Below are 20,000 nucleotides of genomic sequence, written 5' to 3'. Positions count from 1 at the left end.
TAACGGACTGTCGTATTCGTGAAATAATGGAGTATCGGGGTAACGGGGTTAAGGATCAAGGGGGTAAAGGTGTATCTGAGTTACTGTATATCGTAATAATGAAGTGAATAAAAAACAAAGCAATGAGTAATGGGGTATCGGGGTTATTAAGTGATAAAGTAACGAGGAAATTGAGCAACATTCAACAGGAAGTAATTTACAAAAAACAAGCAAATAGCTTCACCTTTCCAATCCGCTTCATCTATGTTTTACATGCACATTACATGGCGGTATGGTCTGTGTCCAATATCTGTTATCATTGCACTGAAATATGGTGACTTTATTTTTACAAAAGGCATAATTGCTGTGTGTGTTTTTTTTCTTAAATGTTTTATATATATCGTGTAGTTGAAAATAAGTCACAAGGTATCTCGAAGAAAGTCACGGCGTGTGAGAAGTCAGACAGATAATAGATACCGATATTGCCACATAATTTTAATTTAATAACTGAGGAGGTATGAAACTGTGCCAAGTAGTTAACGCAAAAAGGCTTTTTGTAACAGAGCTAATACTCTGCACAATATGTGATTTTTTATGTCACTAGCGCACAATAACATTGGAGATGATGGCCCTATATTTTAAAGTGTTATTATTCCACTGACCGATAACACTTATTAACTCCATCATTTTCAAACATATGTTGTGCCTGACCGATGCTACAATTGAAGGAATGCCTATAATTGAGATTATCATGCTTCTCTGCAATGTTAAGGTGCATGCGTATGAGTTGTTCAATCCTTGATATTAGTTTGAAAATTGTGCATGCTTTGTATTGTTACCCACTTTAATGTCCGAATAAAGGATAATAGTGTTGCATTCCTGTCTCTTCCTTATGCTTTTTTGTAATGAGATGCAAACCTGTGTACTGCATCTAGTTACCAGAGAATCAGTATGGCATTTTATGTAATCGCTTTTCAATTAAGTTCGTGTCAAATTATCGTCAATGTACATTTTCCGGGTGTCAAATTGTTATAAAAGATATAAAAAACAAATATTATTAAAGTTTGATTGCTGATAATATATAGCGGATATTTGTTGGTTTCGGTAGCATATCGAATTTAATTCACGAGTGATCATAGAAATTTACATTTTCACGAGTGGCGTAACCAGGAGTGAAAATATTTTTTCTATGATCACAAGTGAATTAAATTCGATATGCTACAGAAACCAACACATTTTCTTTTTATTTTATACTTATTTTTGTCGTTTTGTTAATTTTCTGAATTTGCCTCATAAAGTTTCCCCGCGTGGTGCCTCAATTTTTAGAACGCACAAAGAACTTACTACACAAGAAAATAGTTCACATCTGAAAGAAATGTAAAAGTGTCTTAACATCAATGTTTTATTCAACATACATCTATTTCAAGTTAAATACATGTACTTTATACATTCAATATTAGAACAAACAAGAGTTTCATTTAAATTATTATGAAATTAATAGCGTTGCATATGCTGGCGTAGTAATTTGTGTATTCAACTAAACTCAAAGTAACGAAAGTGTTCGCCATGTTGAAAAACATTTTTACGACTTGTAGGATTATTAACACATTGGATTGAACTAGGAACGCAAACATATTTTAACAGTGTTCATGTGCTAAATCGTTTCGATATCAATCATGGTCACTGTCTGCAATAAGACGGATTCGCTTGTAGCGTAGCTGTACTGGGGAATCCGCGGTTACCGCCGGCGAACGGGATGGAGATTGACTCTGGTGATTGACTACGTTCTGTGTCTGAGAAAGGCCCATGTAAGATTCAGAAAATTAAATGTGACATTGCCCTGGAAATGTGAGTTGACAAAAAATCCCCGGGCCATCGGAAAATCACTTGATGCAGGTGTTGCTGAAGCAGTGGGAGTGCGGTTGTGCTTTTCAACTGACTGGTTTGAATGAAAAAGTAATTTTGAAATATTTTTTTACTGTTCCTTGACTGTTCTTGTTCAAACTGCTGTAATTATTTAAGCTGCTAATATTTATGTGCCCTGAAATCTGTATAATTTGATGAGCAGGAACATTTTCGTCATTCAGCTTCTGAATCAAGTACTTTCTTGCACTGAAAAAAAGTGTATATATATATTATAGGGTTTTGACAGGTTTGGGTTGATTCTTGGCTCTTGAATACCTGCATCTGTTTTCATCTCAGTCATTATGCTGTATAACTTATTTATTCCAATGGCTGACTTCCTGAATAAGCATTGCTGTGTCTTGTTGCCAGGAGTTTAGAAGAAGGGGCTGCCTTCTGTCATCATGTCAACAGAGCGTGTGTCGGCATATATCTTGTTGTGATGCACCTGGTCACTGCCAGGTTGTTCGGAAACTGCATATGCCCTTGGCTTAACTGTCCTATGAATAGTAAAAATGTGTGTTGCATGAAATATTTTGTTTAAATTAAATAATATTTCACCAAAAGTGAAGTCTATTGTAGATTAATAACTCACATAAGAATTATATTGTAAAATATCGTCTATTAATTCACTCGTTATCATAGAAACAATATATTTTCACTTGTGGCTTTGCCACTCGTGAAAATAATAATTTTTATGATCACTCGTGAAATAAAATCTATATTCTACCTTAACAAACAAATCCTCCATGTTTGTATTATTTTGACTTAAGAAAAATTCCATGTATATATTTGATAAACGGTATCAGTTTTCATATAAATGATTAATTAAGATTTATGTATTCAAATATATTTAAGTAGGAAAATCACCTTATATCCCTAGCATTTTCACCAGTACGTGTTTTCGTCTGACGCTTAGTGTCGAAGGTGATGAATTCTTAACCAGTTTCAAAATCAACTCAATGGCTGACATCACCCCAACAGAGGGTGTGAATTTCCTTGCCGGTTCTCATCCCAAAATGGGCTGTACATATTAGCCACAGTGAGTGTAATAGAGCTCTTTGGCTCGATTCTCATAGATTTAATCTGCGTAAAAGCTGCAATATGTTCATTTGTTAATGCCTTGGCTTGATGCGGTTTATTTCCATAACCTTCTTTTGTCAGAGCTTTTTACTTACTTTTTAATGCTTCCCTCACTTTGGCAAATTCAGGGTCATTTATCAAAGAGTGCTTGTAGTTCATGTGCCTTAAATGCCTGTCGATTGAGCTTAAAAATACCCTCAGAGATGTAGGTTCATACTCTGATCCATCCTTTTAGTAACACCCGATAAAAACTCGCAGACCAGAGCGTTCAATTCTTGAGGAGGTATTTTCTCAATATGTCTTGCCTCCTTTTTAATGATTGTTAAGACAGGTTTGACAAGTCTGATGTATTTGTCGGTTTTCTTTCTTTTATTTAAATTTTCGTTTTCAAGCAGAAAGCTATCCATACTTACAGATCTGAAATTCCTTGTTGGTGTTGATGCTAGGTTGTTTTTTTTTCTTCCTGTGTTGATGCTGGTGTCAGTGGTGGTGGGGCTGATGTTGCCGTTCCTGCTGTTGGTGTTGCTGATGTTATTTCTTGTTATTTTGAACCGCTGTCATCATCGTGTTCATTCATTTCCGTAAACAAGTCATCTAAGGCAAAGATATTTGAGAAAAGAAGATTTATTTCATTGTTGTCCAATTCATCCATTGTTGTTGTTAAAGAGTTTAGCAGACGAAATAAGTATGTATAAGGATTAATGTGTGTTTCAGGTTCAAGTAGAATGACTAATTTCCCTTGAATGAAAATTGAAACTAAGGCTCACTCTGGGGTTATTGGGGAAGTAGTTCCAGTATCTTACTGAAACGGTGAAAAATATCGATATTTTTCACTGTTATTTTTCACTGTTTGAAACAGTGAAATATCAGTTTTATTTCACTGATATTTCTCTATAAACCACATGAAAGCATAAAATAAAGCGCCATATTATCTTCGAGAACACTGCAAATGTTTAAGTGTAAGAACGCGTAAACGCTAGGCCAATTGGTAATTTGATAAACAACTAAAACTTAAACATTACCAATGCAGGAATTACTTACCTGTAGTTGTATATACTGTTTATATGTAAAGAATGAGATCTAATTTACATATAAACATGATACTTATTATTAACTATCAAAGTACTATGTGTGGAAAAACAACGTTATAACAGTGACAAAACATGTCTTTTTACCATCGTGTTTACCTGCGTCTGGTTTGATGTTAGTCAAAAGATAATATTTCTTGATTGGTATGTCAGTGCTTAAGTCAAACCTTCCAACAACACTTATATTAACAATTTAAATTAAATCACCAGAACATGAATACAATTGTATTAATCAAACAAACAATGCACATACTTCATCATCTAAAGATGACGTGTACACCCAATCCTGTGTCACAGACACACATGTCGCAGCCATGAATATCCTTCTTGTACTTAGGAGGGTTACTCCATTCTAACTGGCAATGAAGGACCGGTTAACTTGCTGAAGAAAAGGTATTTTTATATAAATGTTTGTTAACTTCGCGCTGCCAAGAGTACATAGGCATTGGGATTGAATATGCAGTACCACGCGAGAGTAATTTTATAACACGCATCTATACACTCATTCCTGTATTCTCCTAAAAATTATATAGACATATATATATATATATATATATATATATATATATATATATATATATATATATATATATATATACAGCCGTATGATTGTTATTAAGCAATAGGTAAGTTAATGAATTACCATACTCTTCTTTAAACCACCAATCTTCAGACGACGTCAGTTCGCCTACGCTATTTAATTACGTAAATTATTTTTACCGAAGCTATTTGACGTCTGTTTCATACATAAATATTGAGCGAAAGACGACATAGTTTTAGATACAAATATACGATCCAATATCATGTCATAGTAATCGATAGTTAAGTGAAATCGAAACACAAACAAACACAACTACAATAAAATTGTATAACGTTTACGTATTTTGTAAATATAATGATTTTGTCACAATAGATAATGACTGAATAAAATTATAAACAAGGGCGGCATATATGTTAAAATTAGCAGTTATGAATTGTAGAAGATGTAATTGAATTTATCTTAAAATTGTTAACAGTGTTAAAATACGCTAAGAGCAATAGTAGTTGTATTTATACATTTATTTAAACATTGTATGTATAAATATATTTTGCAAAGTCAAATTTATATTCATTTGTTGCTAATCTCCATACAGAAATTGTATTTTCATTTATGTGCACTTAAAACGTTTAGCCCGACTGTTGATTTTTTTTTTGTTATTTTTTTTTTCTCACAGAAAAAAATGAAATTGAGAATGTATTTTCACGTTTACAAATTATTTGTAAATGTATGATTTTAGACAATGTACTATCGACAAGTCTTCGGTTAAGGTTAGGGTTAGGGTTAGAATGTAATGTTAAAATGTATTTCTGTTTGTCTGTTATACTTCTTGAAAGGCGTTTGTTTGATTCACAAGCAGCACATTATAATACATCTGAACAGTTGAAAACAAGATTAAGATAATCGTTTACTTAGTTCATCGACAAAACCGTAGTTAAAGTTTTTAAACTGCATACTATCTTAACCTTATATACATTTAATTTTACGACTCGCCAGGAAATTAATGGTTCAAAGATCTTATAGAAAGGATAAAAGTGATAATACTAACCTGCAGTTGATTGCACAAAAGAACCCTTTATAGATGACACTGTCGTTTTAGTGTTTAGTACAGTTGTAGACGATGGCGTTGTTCGTGCTGGTGAACGTGCAATCGTTATTGTTGGTGTGTTTGTTGGTGTGGTTGTTGGTGTTGTTGGTGCTGTGTTTGTTGGTGTGGTTGTAGGCGCTGTTGTATTGTTTGGTTGTTGGTATGGTTTAAGGCGGAGGTGTTCAAGTAATTGTAGGCGCTGTGACAACTTAAATAAATATAACATTTGATATTTTTTGTAACATCGCATATTCCATATTTATTTATTTTATCCAGGTCAGATATAAAAGTATAGAGCAGTTCAGTTATTTTATGCCATAATATAACATTCGTCTGTGACAATGCCTATGCAAAAATGTAACTTTATCCCTAGAACTTTTGGTTTAAAATTACTAGAACTAATTAGTACAAGTACACATTGAAGACAAGTACACGTAGCATAGCTTTAATACAATCGAGAAATACAATATGTATTACGTACCAGCAGTACAACGTTAAGAAAATGCGATAATAACGAGAAGTACGCCATGAGATATGAAGGCTTACTACACCATTATGTAAGTACGATTAAGTAGATCCAAGACGTACACTATTACGTTTTTACGATAAAGATAGTAAGTGAAGCTCATGTACGCCATTCAGAAAGTTATTTTTTGTATGTACGTATGTAATACACCATTAAGTAAGTACTTGTAAAATACGCAATATTATTCTAAAAAGAATTCAATTTCAACATTGATGGTGGGTTCTTACATCAGGATAACATACAACTAGTTTTTAAAAATGTATTGCTTATATGAATATTAAAAAGCGCAACCGCGCATTTAGGCAAATTACATGTTAACTGGAAGTGTAGTGGAGACTTTTCTAACGCAACACTTTTCAAACTTAAATTTCTCTCTTATGAGTAACGAATTTTATTTAAAATTGTAGATGTAATTATTTGACTACATTCGGTGCAAGCTAACGATAAAGTCAATCATCCGTAACGATCGGACACTTTATCACGTAGGCTGGGTAGCATGCAATTCGCCAAAGTGCGCGGTTGCGCTTCTGAATATCTATTTGAACCAGACATTTAAAAGAATTTTTTTATATGTTTTACTGGTGTAAAAACCCACATGAAATAATCAAATTGAAATTAATTTATAATAATATTGCGTTTCACTATTTGCACGTGCACAAAAAGTAGACTCTACACATACCCCATGTGCTAAAGCGTCCAATAGTCACACCTGAAGTTTTAAATTAAAATCTTAAATCATAACAGAAATATTAAAGTTTGAAAAGTGTTGGGTTAGAAAAGTCTCCAAGTGTATGTGTAGTGAACAATTAAATAGGTTTAAGATCGACATCCATCCCTTGGTAACAGTAATGCTCCATTAAATAGTTTGAGAATTATCACATAAAGCTAGTGAAATCAGTAAAGGCACCAGTCAGTAAAGTCAAGAGGTACGACATTTATTTAATATAACATTTATATAATATTTATGATGTGTGATCTATTAAATAGGTTTAAGTATACTAGCATAAAGAACGAAGTAAATCATTATAAAAAAACGAACTAGTAAAGGGAAGAATACTCAAATTATATAAAAACAAACAGTTAAGGCTTCAATGTTGGTATGAAGTATTTATAATTAAAGCACACACAACCTGAAAATGTAAGGGCTCAACGCTCGTCCGCGACACAGTTTATGCCAATGATTCGGATCGTGTCACTATTAAGCGAAAGGGAAGATACTTATTTCATTGTAGATTGATAAATAGCAGTTAAAATTGTAGTATTGACCAGTTTTATAAGTATTTACATTTCAAATAAAGAGCAAAAAATAACACACCAAAACGTATGGTTGATGCATTCCAAAAAGGGTTGAAATATTTTGGTCCAACACAAGGCAAATATCTGAAACGAAATGTATCTATAAAATGTCTACAGACTTCAACCCTGAAATGGATTTAAAAACAAACAGTTATCACTTTATTTGGTGACTTCACCTTGCAGTTTAAATTTAGGTTGACATTCGTCTGAGATGCCTTTTTATAGTTCTTGCTAGTACATGAGGTTCCAGGAATAAACTAAGAATTGTCTATTGTGATCAAATCAATAAATGAATTTAGACTCAATATTTACTATATTTAGCCAATATTTCTTGAATTGTATGCAATCATGATTTTAAGAACATTAAAAAAAACGTAATTTGCACATTGTTATCATAGGGTTTACCAGCAAATTAATTACGGGCGCGTCCAACATGATGAAATAGTGGAAATTCGCGCGGCTATATCAGACTTGATGACGTCGTTTGATGTGTCTGTACCTATCTTCAAATCCGCTGACATCGTTCGTATTGACGCTTCAACGTCCAATAATTGAACGCATTGTACGGGCGTGCCTATCATTCATTCCGTATTTCGCATTTGACGGCCCCACTTTTCTTTTATTCCTTTCGAAAGATTTCCGCACGAAATAAGACTACACAATCTTCATGATATTAAAATCAGACTTGTTGTGTTGAGAAATGCGATTATATATTTAAACACGAAACCATACTCTCTTATCTTTTGATTAGGATGTTGTTTTCTAAACAAAACAATAACACACCTGCCATAATGTGTTTTGATTACGTGAACGGTTGCTCGGTTTCGCAGACGTTAAAATGTTCTCGCAATCAACACAAAAATTAATCTAGGAATATAAAAGGTACGACAAGTGTGCGGTATTCTCACATATGATTTGCTTTGATTTTTTATAAACGTATGGTAATGTATAAACTCGTATAATAACGCACTAACAGAAGCTTGTACATATTTTATAAGAAACAACAGCTATAAATAATAATTTATAAGTTAATAATATTAGCATACTACTACAAGTTGTTTTTGAAAATAATTGTTTTGATTTTAATTATGATACTTATTTACATTAAGCTTCGCTTTTTGAGGAAAATTTGAGTAAGATTGTCTTAACAATACGCCGATTAAATCATATATTTGGCTTAGATTTTGGATGACATTTTAATGATGAAATGGCTCTTTTGAAGATTTAAACACTTTTATTGATACCTTTAATAATTTACCTCTAGTATATCTGAACAGTCTGTATCATTCCTTTATGTATCTATATCAAAAAGTTAACAAGACACTTTTTTGTAAACATACTAATATGCATTTTTATTTAGATTTTACGTCATCTCACACCATGTTATATTAACGGAGTATTCCGTACAGTCAGGCTAAGCGCTATAGACGTATCATATCTGATGTATGTAATCAGTCACTATATAGTGTATTTAACTATTTTAAAAGTAGAAATCATCCAACACATATTATTTAATAAGGCTTTTTTAAAGTGAATAATATGGCACAGGATGATTCATTAAGTGTTTCTCAGAGATATACTGATTCAATAATATTCTTTACTGTATGTTTTTACACATCACATCCTTATATTGCTAAAATATTACACAAATACTGGGATTTATTAAGATTATCAGATAAGGAAAATGTGAAATTCCTACATTCATTTAAGCCTATTTTGCCTATAAATGACCTAAGAATTTTAGTAACAGTATTGTGTAATCTTCAGTGTCTTATAAAAAATACTCAGATATATTTATCTGGTAAATGTTACCGACGAATATGCACTCACTGCAATAATATTAACATATGTTCAAAATTCAATAGTAGTATTACCGGTTTATCCATTGATTAGACTATGATGTTAATTGCACTTGACGTAATATCTGATAACATGTACAAATTGCTGTAACAATATTTCTGGCAGACTAATCAAAATTATCCCACAGAATGAATAGCCGTATATTTGATATCAAAAACGGTTTAATCAATCCTATTCCACATGTTGCAACACATTTTGGATTTACTGACAATGATTGCAATTTATATGATTTCTCTTTTGTGCCTATTGATGATGTTGTTGAAAACAATCTAGACCGTTTATGCAAAGAATCATTTTGGATATATATATTAAAAACTATGATTCATAACGGTCTTTATAATAAACTGCCTTATAAAATGTATAATATAAGCATAATGCACATATGCATTTGATGTTTGCCTATAACACTATGTTTTTATAATAACATTCCGAAAAATATTTTACATTTATAATTTGACGTTGTTTGCGGAAATGATGTTTTTCGGGTGTTTAAACTCTACGTAACAACAATCAGTCATTCGTGCGCAAGCTGAAATAACTTAGGACAATGCTGTAACGAGCTGAGCGGTTCTTCTTTTTCTTTTTCTTATTGCAATGTGATATCGGGCTTACTTTAGTGTCAAACCGACTTTTCTTTAATTAAGTTGTATTAAAACATTTTATTTTTAAATAAAATGGACTCTGTTAAAACCAAAGAAACTGAAGATAATAGCCTAAGTCATATAATAATTCTAATAAACAATCAAATAAAGTTGAACACATTTTCATTTTTAACTAACTTTCATCAAGAATACAACATCAATTCCTTCAACAATTTATCATGAATAACACAATTATTAAACTCACATTTACAATGCTCAACCAGTCTCAATAAAAGGTACGACAAGATATCCCTACGACTTAATCTAAAATCTTATTCAAAGCTATATTGTATGCAAATTATTTATAGCTAAAAATATTATTTCTCGAAAAAAAACTATTAATGAGAATGTGCCTTTTATTCCATAAAAATCAGAGCCCTTCATTGTCAAAGAAACAAAGCTTATGTACTTAGGCTCCGAGCAGGTCCGAGCCTTGCGTGGTCTTAACATTAATCCGAGCAATAACTCAACCGCGCACCATCCGCATATCTTCCGAGCGTAACCGGGCACCTGAGAATAAACAGAGGTTCCGCCTAAAGTTTAAACAAAAAAACTTTATTAAAATGACTGGAAATGATTCTGTATGTATACTAGTAAGGTTTAGAAAATATAAATACACATGGCTGTAATTATTTGATAAAAATCAAACCTTCGCATGATGTATAAATCCCCTAAGAAAATACATGATTTAACCGTCTGCTGACAAGTTGACAGAGGTCGGCAAAGTAAATTGTATTATTCCTATCTTAGTTGAACTCCAGCGGGATCAAAGCACGAAATGAATTTGTTTCTTTTTAAAACTGCTGTTATTTACCAGCATTGTGTCTCATTTATAGTAATGCGAGTTCTTTTGTGTGTGTGTTAGCGTGTAAGGAAATAAATTGTGTCTCTACATTTTTTCCCATCAATAAATGTCCACAAGATATCATATAGTGTAGGCTAATGTAGAAATAATTTCACAATTGGTATTGTGTATTAATACGTATCATTTTAATATATGTGTTACATATGGTTAAATTATAATCGCAAAACATCTATCCCAAGAAATCTTGTTTTTCTCGTTAACAATAAACTAATATTACGATCGGAAATACTGTCGGAAACTTATTTAACACAACAATGTTGCAATTATAAATATACATATTTTAACATCTGTATTATTCTTTCTCTGAAATTGCTTCTTTAATGTTAATATGGAATACATACTATTCATAGCGTGCATTTTGCAGTTCTTTTTACAAATTTGATTATGCTATTTTTCTGGTAAAAACATACATTATGTCATGTACCCCTTTAATATGTTTGTTCTTTTTTAAATTTTACATGACATGGCACACGTATAAACACCATTTTTGATGATAACGCCTTAAAGTAAATGTTGAACAAATATATGTAAATATATTGATAGGTCAATTTAAATATCGCTTTCATGTAACTGTTGGACATAATTCACGTTTAATTTTATTTAGAAGTAACCTCTGTAAATGTTATGACAGCGTAAATACTACTATCGTTGTAAATCTGTTGATAAACATAGTATCAATGCTGGTTTATAAATACACATTTTGTTTATTTGAAAAACTATTGCCGTTTTAGATTCATGTATTCATAACATTTGTATTGTCATCATTTTTGTATTACTAGCGAGATGTTTGTTATTAATGTCGTTGGCATATTTATTTAAGAGTTGAATAGCATAGGTGTATCAACTGTCGGGAATATTACACCTTATTTGCATAAACGCCGACGGCGTTTATGTATAAATAAGGTGTATTTTTGCCGACAGTTCAAACACCGATGAAATGCAGAAAAGTGCTATTCAATTGTTATAATTACAACACAAAATGATCTTAAAGCTGAAATTCTATCGTGGTCAGGGTCATAATATTCATTTTTAATCTAACGTATGAATCTATGTTCAGTTTTGGGGTCATCTCCGTCAAGCGGGTATATCGCTGAAGTTCGCGCAAAAAATATGTCATTCCGCTATTGATCAATAAAAAACAGCGCCATGAAATTTTGCGCAAAACATAACGTCATTTTGGCAACTTTTTTATGACCAAAAAGTAGCGCCATGAATATTCATGTTTAAATTTGCATACGAAGTGGGTTCATCAGAAAAGGAAAAAACCGGTCACGTGAACAAATTATCCAATCAAAATGCAGCATTCATATGAATATGACATAATTTGTAATTATGTATTACATTGTTTCTATTTAAACGGTTATTATGTCTATACTTAACATGTCATGGTTGCTTTGTATCAGAACATAGTTGATTATCTTATTACCAATGTCGCTGAAGTTGTTAATGTGGTCGAGTTGCAATATATGATGTATTAATTTTGTATTATCGTGTTCATTTATTAACAAATCACAAGCTTTTGATTATCTCTGTTAACTGATGTTTTCACATTACGAGTGTATTTGTCAACGTTAGTTGTTCTTGATTTCTATGAACTTGTATATGTACATACGTACAGCGCAAAGTTTTTCCTGATAACGACAAAAACCGTGTAAGACAATACGACACGTGTTTATCTATAAAATCGAGTTCAATGAACCTATTACCTGGCAAGAAACACAAAACCTTTTAAAATCGACATCAAATTTCGGGGTTTTCAGGAGACATACTCACAACAAAAACGTCTTTTTTCAAACCGAAAGCATGAAGTTTTATATTTAACGATTACAGCAAAGGAAATACAAATGTTACGCTTTACTAATTTTGATCAAACAAGCGTCTGATTTTCTGGTCTTTTTTGGCAGCTGAACGTCGGAAGTGGTTTATTTGTGCATGGTGTTAAAAAAAACGTACGCAATAAATTCATATGTATTTTGTCAAATGTTCAAATTCGGAATATCTCGGCGATTCCTATTACATTACTGTAGACATTTTCAAACTTGGATTAATATAATTATCCTGCAATTACACCATATCACCATCACCATTGTTTTACTTTGTTGCAACTACTATCAACGTATTGATCGAGTTAGTACTTTATTCGCTTTGAATCTACTGATACCATTATCGACCCTCTTAATGTGTATGTTCAATCATTGTCAATGTCAATTTAATGTTACTGTTATGTCTGATATTGCAGTGACGTGTTAAAGAAAATGAGGGAATGGCTTATGTCGCCCTCAATGTATTGCTTTATTACTTTATTTGCAACAATGCTTTCGTTATGAAATCAGTATTTGAACATTTGTTGCTCTGATCATATTGCCCAAGTTACTTATGTTATTTATTTCACATACCTGATGATGTTAGGGAGAGTGTCGCTGTTAATATATAATGCATAGCCTGTTTATGGATTCCTTACAATACGCATCAACGTATCTTTGAACGTATTGGCCAGTAGTATGATTTGATTTTTTAGATATATGAATAATGATATTGTTCATACCGTTAACAGTGTCTTAATAAGAGACTATATTTCAAACCGTGAGCAATACCTTTCTCTATATTGACACGCAAGTTTAAATGTAATTGATGTTCATGTCTCATCCGTATTTATATGTTGATCACATGCAGCACTGTTTCACGTTGGTTTTTTGGAAAGTTGACTAAATATTCATACTTGTGGAGAACTTATGCATGCATATAGTCCGTCCTATTGTTTATGGAGGTGACATTCACAACAACCAAACCAATGACTAAAAAGTCGATTCAGTTCACACATTTATTTTAAGCAGTAAACGATTTGATGTATACTGATAGTTTATGTTCAACTATGATTATCAACTTGTATAATTACCCTCACCATTCCATGACAAGTGTATTGCAAAGTCTGGACACACAATGATGGCATTCGTATTTACAGTTTATACCGCGTTTTTAAATACACAAATCTGTTTACAGGGAATTTTATCGTAATTAAAATAAATAGCATTATATTTTTTACTATATATATTTGTAACATTCAATACATTAAACAAATATTAAATTAATTTTATTTTATTTATCAACTTTTTTAAACGAACTCGTCGATTATGAAGTTAATTGCTATGAAATATGCGTGAAAATTGAGCACTGGGAAGTTGTCAACATTACACATAATAAATATAAATTAGTTAACATATCAACCATTGAGCAACTATACATAGTTGGAATAAAAATATATAATCAATAACACTATTATGATACATGCATATGTTACATAATAAGTGTACCAACAGTCTATTTAAACAATAAGGCAATTATGGTCATGAGACGCCCATCTGAATTAGAGGTAAAGCAATAGTCGTAACTTGACCTGCTGTTCTTGGTTCACACATCCACATTCGAACGTGACAGTTGTATTATCACGATAAACAGACAAACCAAGTTTAATAAACATTTAGACCCGACTGTAGCCTTTATGATGCTGCAATTTGTTTCTAAAATCTGACCTGGCAAGTTTTGGACGCATGTGACCCAGTTTCGAATACAGATTAAATATTAATACGATACATAATCTGACCAAGTTTCATCAAGATTAAGTAATAAATGCGGTTTCAAGAGCGGTTACAAGTTGTTGTCGTTTTCCGAAATCGGACCTTGTAGACTTAGATTTTCAATGCTAGAGGTGGAAATTCATACTTGGTCTAAATATTGTCAAAGTAAACATTCTGACCACGTTTCGTCAATATTGAGTAAAACAATCTCTCTAATACAGTCATAATAAGGATTACTATGATTGTAACTTGTGATCTAGTATATAGGTGTACATAACCATGAATACAACTCGGCCTATATATTGTAACGAAAAACATGTTGGCTAAGTTTCTTGCCATTGATTATATAGTCATCAAGAGTGATAACACTGATTTTTTAGATGTTTTCTGGTGACCTAGTTTTCGGATACAAGTGATCATGATTCGAGCGCTTACAGTATATTTTTAAGATATACCTTCGGAGCAAGTTTCTTTAAGAATTGATAACAAACGTTGCTTCGAGCTCAGTAACGAGCTAGACGTTGATGCACCACGACACAGGTCACCCATACAACGGACGCAGGGTAATCACAAAAGATCGCAATGAACACTTCGTGTTCAGGTGAGTTAAAAGTAAATTATCTACATTTACATTTAAAATACAAAATAACATTTCAAGCGAAACAACAACAACATGCGCAGTACACAAGTGCACGCTATCGAAGTGACATACCATACAACTCGTATTCTATGACAACATAACCACATTGTTTTCATCGAACAGCTACTTACAACGCTTTAAAGATTAATACGTAGGGTGGAAGTAATTGTGGATTCAACTCGCTTGTAAAATGCTTGGAATTAAAAGCCTTGCCTGTGCATACGATCGCATCAAAACGAAATTTAAAAACAATCCAAATTTAGAGCTTATAGTTAAGAGGTTCATATCAAGTGTAAATAAGTTGTGTAGTTGTGCATGAGTTGCTGTAAACATTTGTTAATATAATAACTGTTTCAGATCATGTTGATGGCGTATGCTGTATTACCATTATATGGTAATTAAAAATACAACAATTTAAGATTAGTAAATCATACGTTCATATAACAGTATTTTCACCGAGATGCTTATTAAAAATATTTTAATCCTAAAGTACAACATAACACAGTGGTTGATTTGTTTTTAATTGTCTTAAAATGTAAAAAGCTTGCATAACTTACTAAATTTGATCTTACAAATATACATGAAGCACACGCACAACGTTAAGCAAATGAATATAGTAATGCACATGAACATGTTCAATCTGTTTGCGTTGAATAAAACATGTGATACTACATGTGATACTATTTAAAAGCTCCAAATTGCTGTTCACCGGTGAATGAAAAAATTATATGCACGCTATCATTATAATTATAGCTATACCTTTTTATATAAAACACACAATTAGAATTAAATAAATGTGAATGAATTGCTAATTGCGATTTAATAAGCCCGCGATTATTTAACGGATAATCATTTTCCAATTTAGTTAAGATACAATATAGCTTACCTGCCATGGAAATATACAATGCATTATTTATTGTTACAACGTTTGTTAATTTCGTCATTATTTACCGATTAACTTTAATGTACCTTTCCTATATTATTTATAATTTATATCAAGAAAACAGTGCTCATAAATAAGTGCTTAAACAAAGGATAATATCGACCATAATATTCAGAGTATGATATCTTTTATCACTTTAAATGTAACACTATACTTTTTGTCTGATGGTCTCATATAGTATGAATAATATACGTCTTAACGCGTTTTCCATGAACAATACATAATCACAAATAATGGTCATCTTTAACAAACAACAGGTTCAACATGGCACCGTACTGATGACAACGAGATAGAAGTAAAAATGAAATGTCTGTACTTGTGTTCATCATGAATTGTTATATGAACGATGCAAGTTAGAAAACGCATATTATAAACAATTTGTAAATCGTACATTAAATTAATTGTCGTTCACATATATTCATAAAGAATACAGCGATACCGGCACGCTAACTCATACTCGGATTTGAGAACCTTTGTCCAACTGTAGAAACATCTTCTGGTCCTTTTTCTTCTTAACCCTAATTCAAGAGTGCTCTTCATAGACGTTTTACCTTTTTTTAAGCAAAATAGTATTTACGCAATTTGATTGGGTTCGTTTTTGAATCAGAATAAAAACATGCCACGCAATTTCAAATAGAAGCAAATAGACTGTAGGCATTCGATAAAAGCAGCAATTCTGGTATAAAAATAACATATCACAAACCTGTGTATATTTCAATTATGAAAAGTCAATAATTATTAACACAAACTTTCTGTCGGCTATTGTATCCTTGAGCCATTATAGCTATACTGAGAGTAATTGAAACGAGACAAGTATTTACTCGTCAAATATCATATAACATACATTTTATATGGATGATCCATCAACGGTTATCATTCCAGAAAGTGAACTTCACTCCTAAATAGAATAGCTTCCTGAATTTTTGCATTCCAAAGCAACGCAACAATTTATTTATATTACATATAAAACATATTTTGAAATTCATTAGTTATTCAGATTTCGAAAAATGAAAGTACATATGTGAAGCCCAGACGGATTGTAAAAGAAGAAGAATAAAATGTAACTTTGTTATGAACATATTTTTAAAAGTATCGCCTTTTCATGTCGGTATACTGCCGAGCGATAACTTACAATATAAACAGCTAAACAGATTATATGTCAATTATGAACTTAATAACTGACATTGATTTCATAAGTCAAAGTAGTACAAATGCACAACCAATATCGTTTAAATGTCAATAATCCTTCAAATCGACGACTTTGGTGGACTTCAATGAGCAACAACTAACATTATTCTCAGAATAACAAGATTACATTTAATAGTTGTCTTCTTTCAAATACTTGTAAGAAGGATTTTGTTTCGTGTGGATATACTATTCGATATTCACCGAACAAATCTGCGTAGTACTGATAAATAACACAAATGGTAATTAGATTAAAAAAACAAATGAATCGTGACGAACTGAAGTAACTTAAGTGAAAACAATTCAAAATAACAAATATATTCAAAATTTCAATATGAAGATGAGGTCAACAATAGAATAAAGTATTGATATGGACGGCACAACATAATAACTCGTGGTGACAATTATGAATTATCCTATTGATGCAACTGTAGGAATTTGTGTATAGTTATATCTGGACAACAGTACACGAATTGATTGGTCTTCAGTAAATGACAGTTGCTTCCGGGTCCATAATCTCCTTTCCAAGAGATCTATAAGAGGAGTGTCTGAATGTTGGTCTGCAACAATAAAAGCATAAACGTGTTTACTCATTTTATGTTAGATTTTATTGCGTCAATTTGAAAGTTAATATTGAAACTAAATATAATCGAGATAATATTATTTACACTAAGAACATGTTATGTCCTTAATTCGTATGTTACATTTTTTTCCTTTTCGATACACTGAAACAAATATTCCGTAATGTATTAGTTAAAAGACTCAACGCTGCACGGCTTCAATCCGATTCTAATGTCATTTATATTTTATGATGGCATATCCCAGCATATTTGTCCTTATTACGGCCAATATAGAGATCATTTGTTAGCAGTTGCAGACTACCAATCTGCAGTCCTATGTTCGTCAGTTCGCGTTGCTTATGAAGCAGACAGTTGTATTCCTTCACATTCCAATTAATCTAATTTTGTCAAACTGAGATATGTAGTATTTACCTTTTTTTAAGGAACTAAAAATTCACCACGTGTGATGAGAACAGTCATTCGATAACGTAATATTTGAACAAGACAGTTTAAATCAAAATTGAAAACGAATATTTAACAAGATTATTGTCAAGCAATATGGTCCCCTACCGGTGAAACTCCACCATTGTCAAAATAGTTTTTTAATTTGTTGCCATAGCAACCAGAATTTTTGACGTAGGAACAAAATGAAATGACGTGCATAATTTCCATAGTGCCATCTATCCATGTTTCAAGTTTCATGAAAAAATATTAAGAACTTTTAAAATTATCGCAGGATCCAGAAAAGTGTGACAGAATGACTGACTGACTGACTGACTGACTGACTGACTGACTGACGGACACACAGAGCGCAAACCATAAGCCCCCTCCGGTTTCATCGGTAGGGGACAATAATGTTATATAAACATAAATCCAATTTGCACCCTAAACATGTTGTGTGACAACATTCATTCTAAAGGGTTTATTAAATCAACATATAAATATTTTTAGATTAAAGACTTAAGTTGATAACAATATACAACGCCCATCACACATTAACTTTATAGGTGATTAAAACCAAACATACCATCAAAATAAACCAATGAAACCTTGTTGTTGCCTAACTTTTGCTTTACGTGGTCGCGAGAAACTATTTCGTCAAACAACTTTTTGAACATAGGTCCAATGTTCTCTTTGGTGGCGGTGCTGATGCCAGCAAAGTCGGTCTCCATCGTCTGGAGGCAGGCCATCGGCGTGCAGTACTCCGCGAGGAACCATCGCCTTACCTGTAAGAGGACAACTCTTGTAGAACATGTACACGCGGATGATATAATTGTAAAGACACTACAAAAGGTGGACAGTCCTCCGCGCCGGGAGCCATAGCCCTATATGAAGACAGGACTAAGCTGTAGAACATGTGCATGCATATAATATAACTGAACGGGAACTACAGAAGTAGATAGTACTCCGCGCAGGGAGCCATTGTTCTACCTTTAGACAGGACAAAGTTTTAAACACATGTATATACGAACAACTATAACTGTTAAGGCAACTCCGCGGTGAGCAGTATTCCGCACAGGGAGCAATCGCCCCTACCTTGAGACAGGAAAAGTTGAAGAATATCTACATGCGTAAAATATAACTGAACAGTTAATACAGACGTATGCAATATCAAGCGTTAAACCATCGACTTAGCTGGAGACCGGAAAAGGTTTTAGAACATCTACATGCGTAAAATGTAACTGGGGTCGTATTCCAGAACCATATTAAGTAAAATTTTATTCTTATCCTTAAATTGAAAAAATTTCCTAGGTGTTTCATTTCATATTACAATAGCTGTCATAAATGTATACATTTAAATAACATCATTTATGCCACTGTTATTTTAGAAATACCAAAAAATGTGTTTCCTTCTTTAGTTAAGAAATACAAAACTTGTAATTGTGAACTTAAGTGAAATTATTTAAGAAATGACTTAAGATGTTTCTGGAATACCACCCCAGGAAAAAGAACTAGAGAAGCGGTCAGTACTACGCGCGCACGGAAATATTGCCCTACTCTGGAGACAGGATTAAGTTAAAGAACATGTATATGCAAAAGAATATAACTGTTAAGACAACTCCATGTTTGGGCAGTATCAAGCGATGAAACATTGATATATCTGGAGAAGAACACAGTTGTTGAGCATGTGCAAGCGTTAAATTAAATTGAACAGGAACTTCAGAAGTGGACATTACTTCGCGCGCGGGGAGCCATCGATCTACCTGGTAATAAGACTAAGTTGAATAACAG

At 32.4% G+C, this 20,000-nt stretch overlaps 2 protein-coding genes and 1 long non-coding RNA gene across 4 annotated transcripts in view; 1 reads left to right on the top strand and 2 right to left on the bottom strand.

The window, feature by feature from the left end:
- Window positions 1-20,000, top strand: part of LOC127869500 (uncharacterized) — a 293,685-nt gene that overhangs the window by 3,689 nt on the left and 269,996 nt on the right. The window lies entirely within an intron of this gene.
- LOC127869465 (uncharacterized) overlaps window positions 13,673-20,000 on the bottom strand; it is a 314,131-nt gene continuing 307,803 nt past the window's right edge. Inside the window, exon 12 of one of the 2 annotated variants that reach the window (XR_008044574.1) lies at window positions 13,673-16,726. The gene's annotated coding sequence lies outside the window, so the exon portion shown is untranslated. Of the gene's footprint in view, window positions 17,673-20,000 lie in introns of both variants that reach the window. The other variant, XM_052412073.1, reaches the window with a different exon arrangement.
- The window catches only part of LOC127869464 (uncharacterized), a 239,366-nt gene continuing 233,038 nt past the window's right edge, over window positions 13,673-20,000 (bottom strand). Inside the window, exon 11 of the mRNA XM_052412071.1 lies at window positions 13,673-17,768. Coding sequence (XP_052268031.1) covers window positions 17,620-17,768 — 149 coding nt within the window. The 3' untranslated portion in view covers window positions 13,673-17,619. The remainder of the gene's footprint in view (window positions 17,769-20,000) is intronic.

This window comes from Dreissena polymorpha, chromosome 2 (assembly GCF_020536995.1).
Source record: "Dreissena polymorpha isolate Duluth1 chromosome 2, UMN_Dpol_1.0, whole genome shotgun sequence".
Taxonomy (NCBI): Eukaryota; Metazoa; Mollusca; class Bivalvia; order Myida; family Dreissenidae; genus Dreissena; species Dreissena polymorpha.
This window is presented reverse-complemented; position numbering and strand designations above follow the sequence as displayed.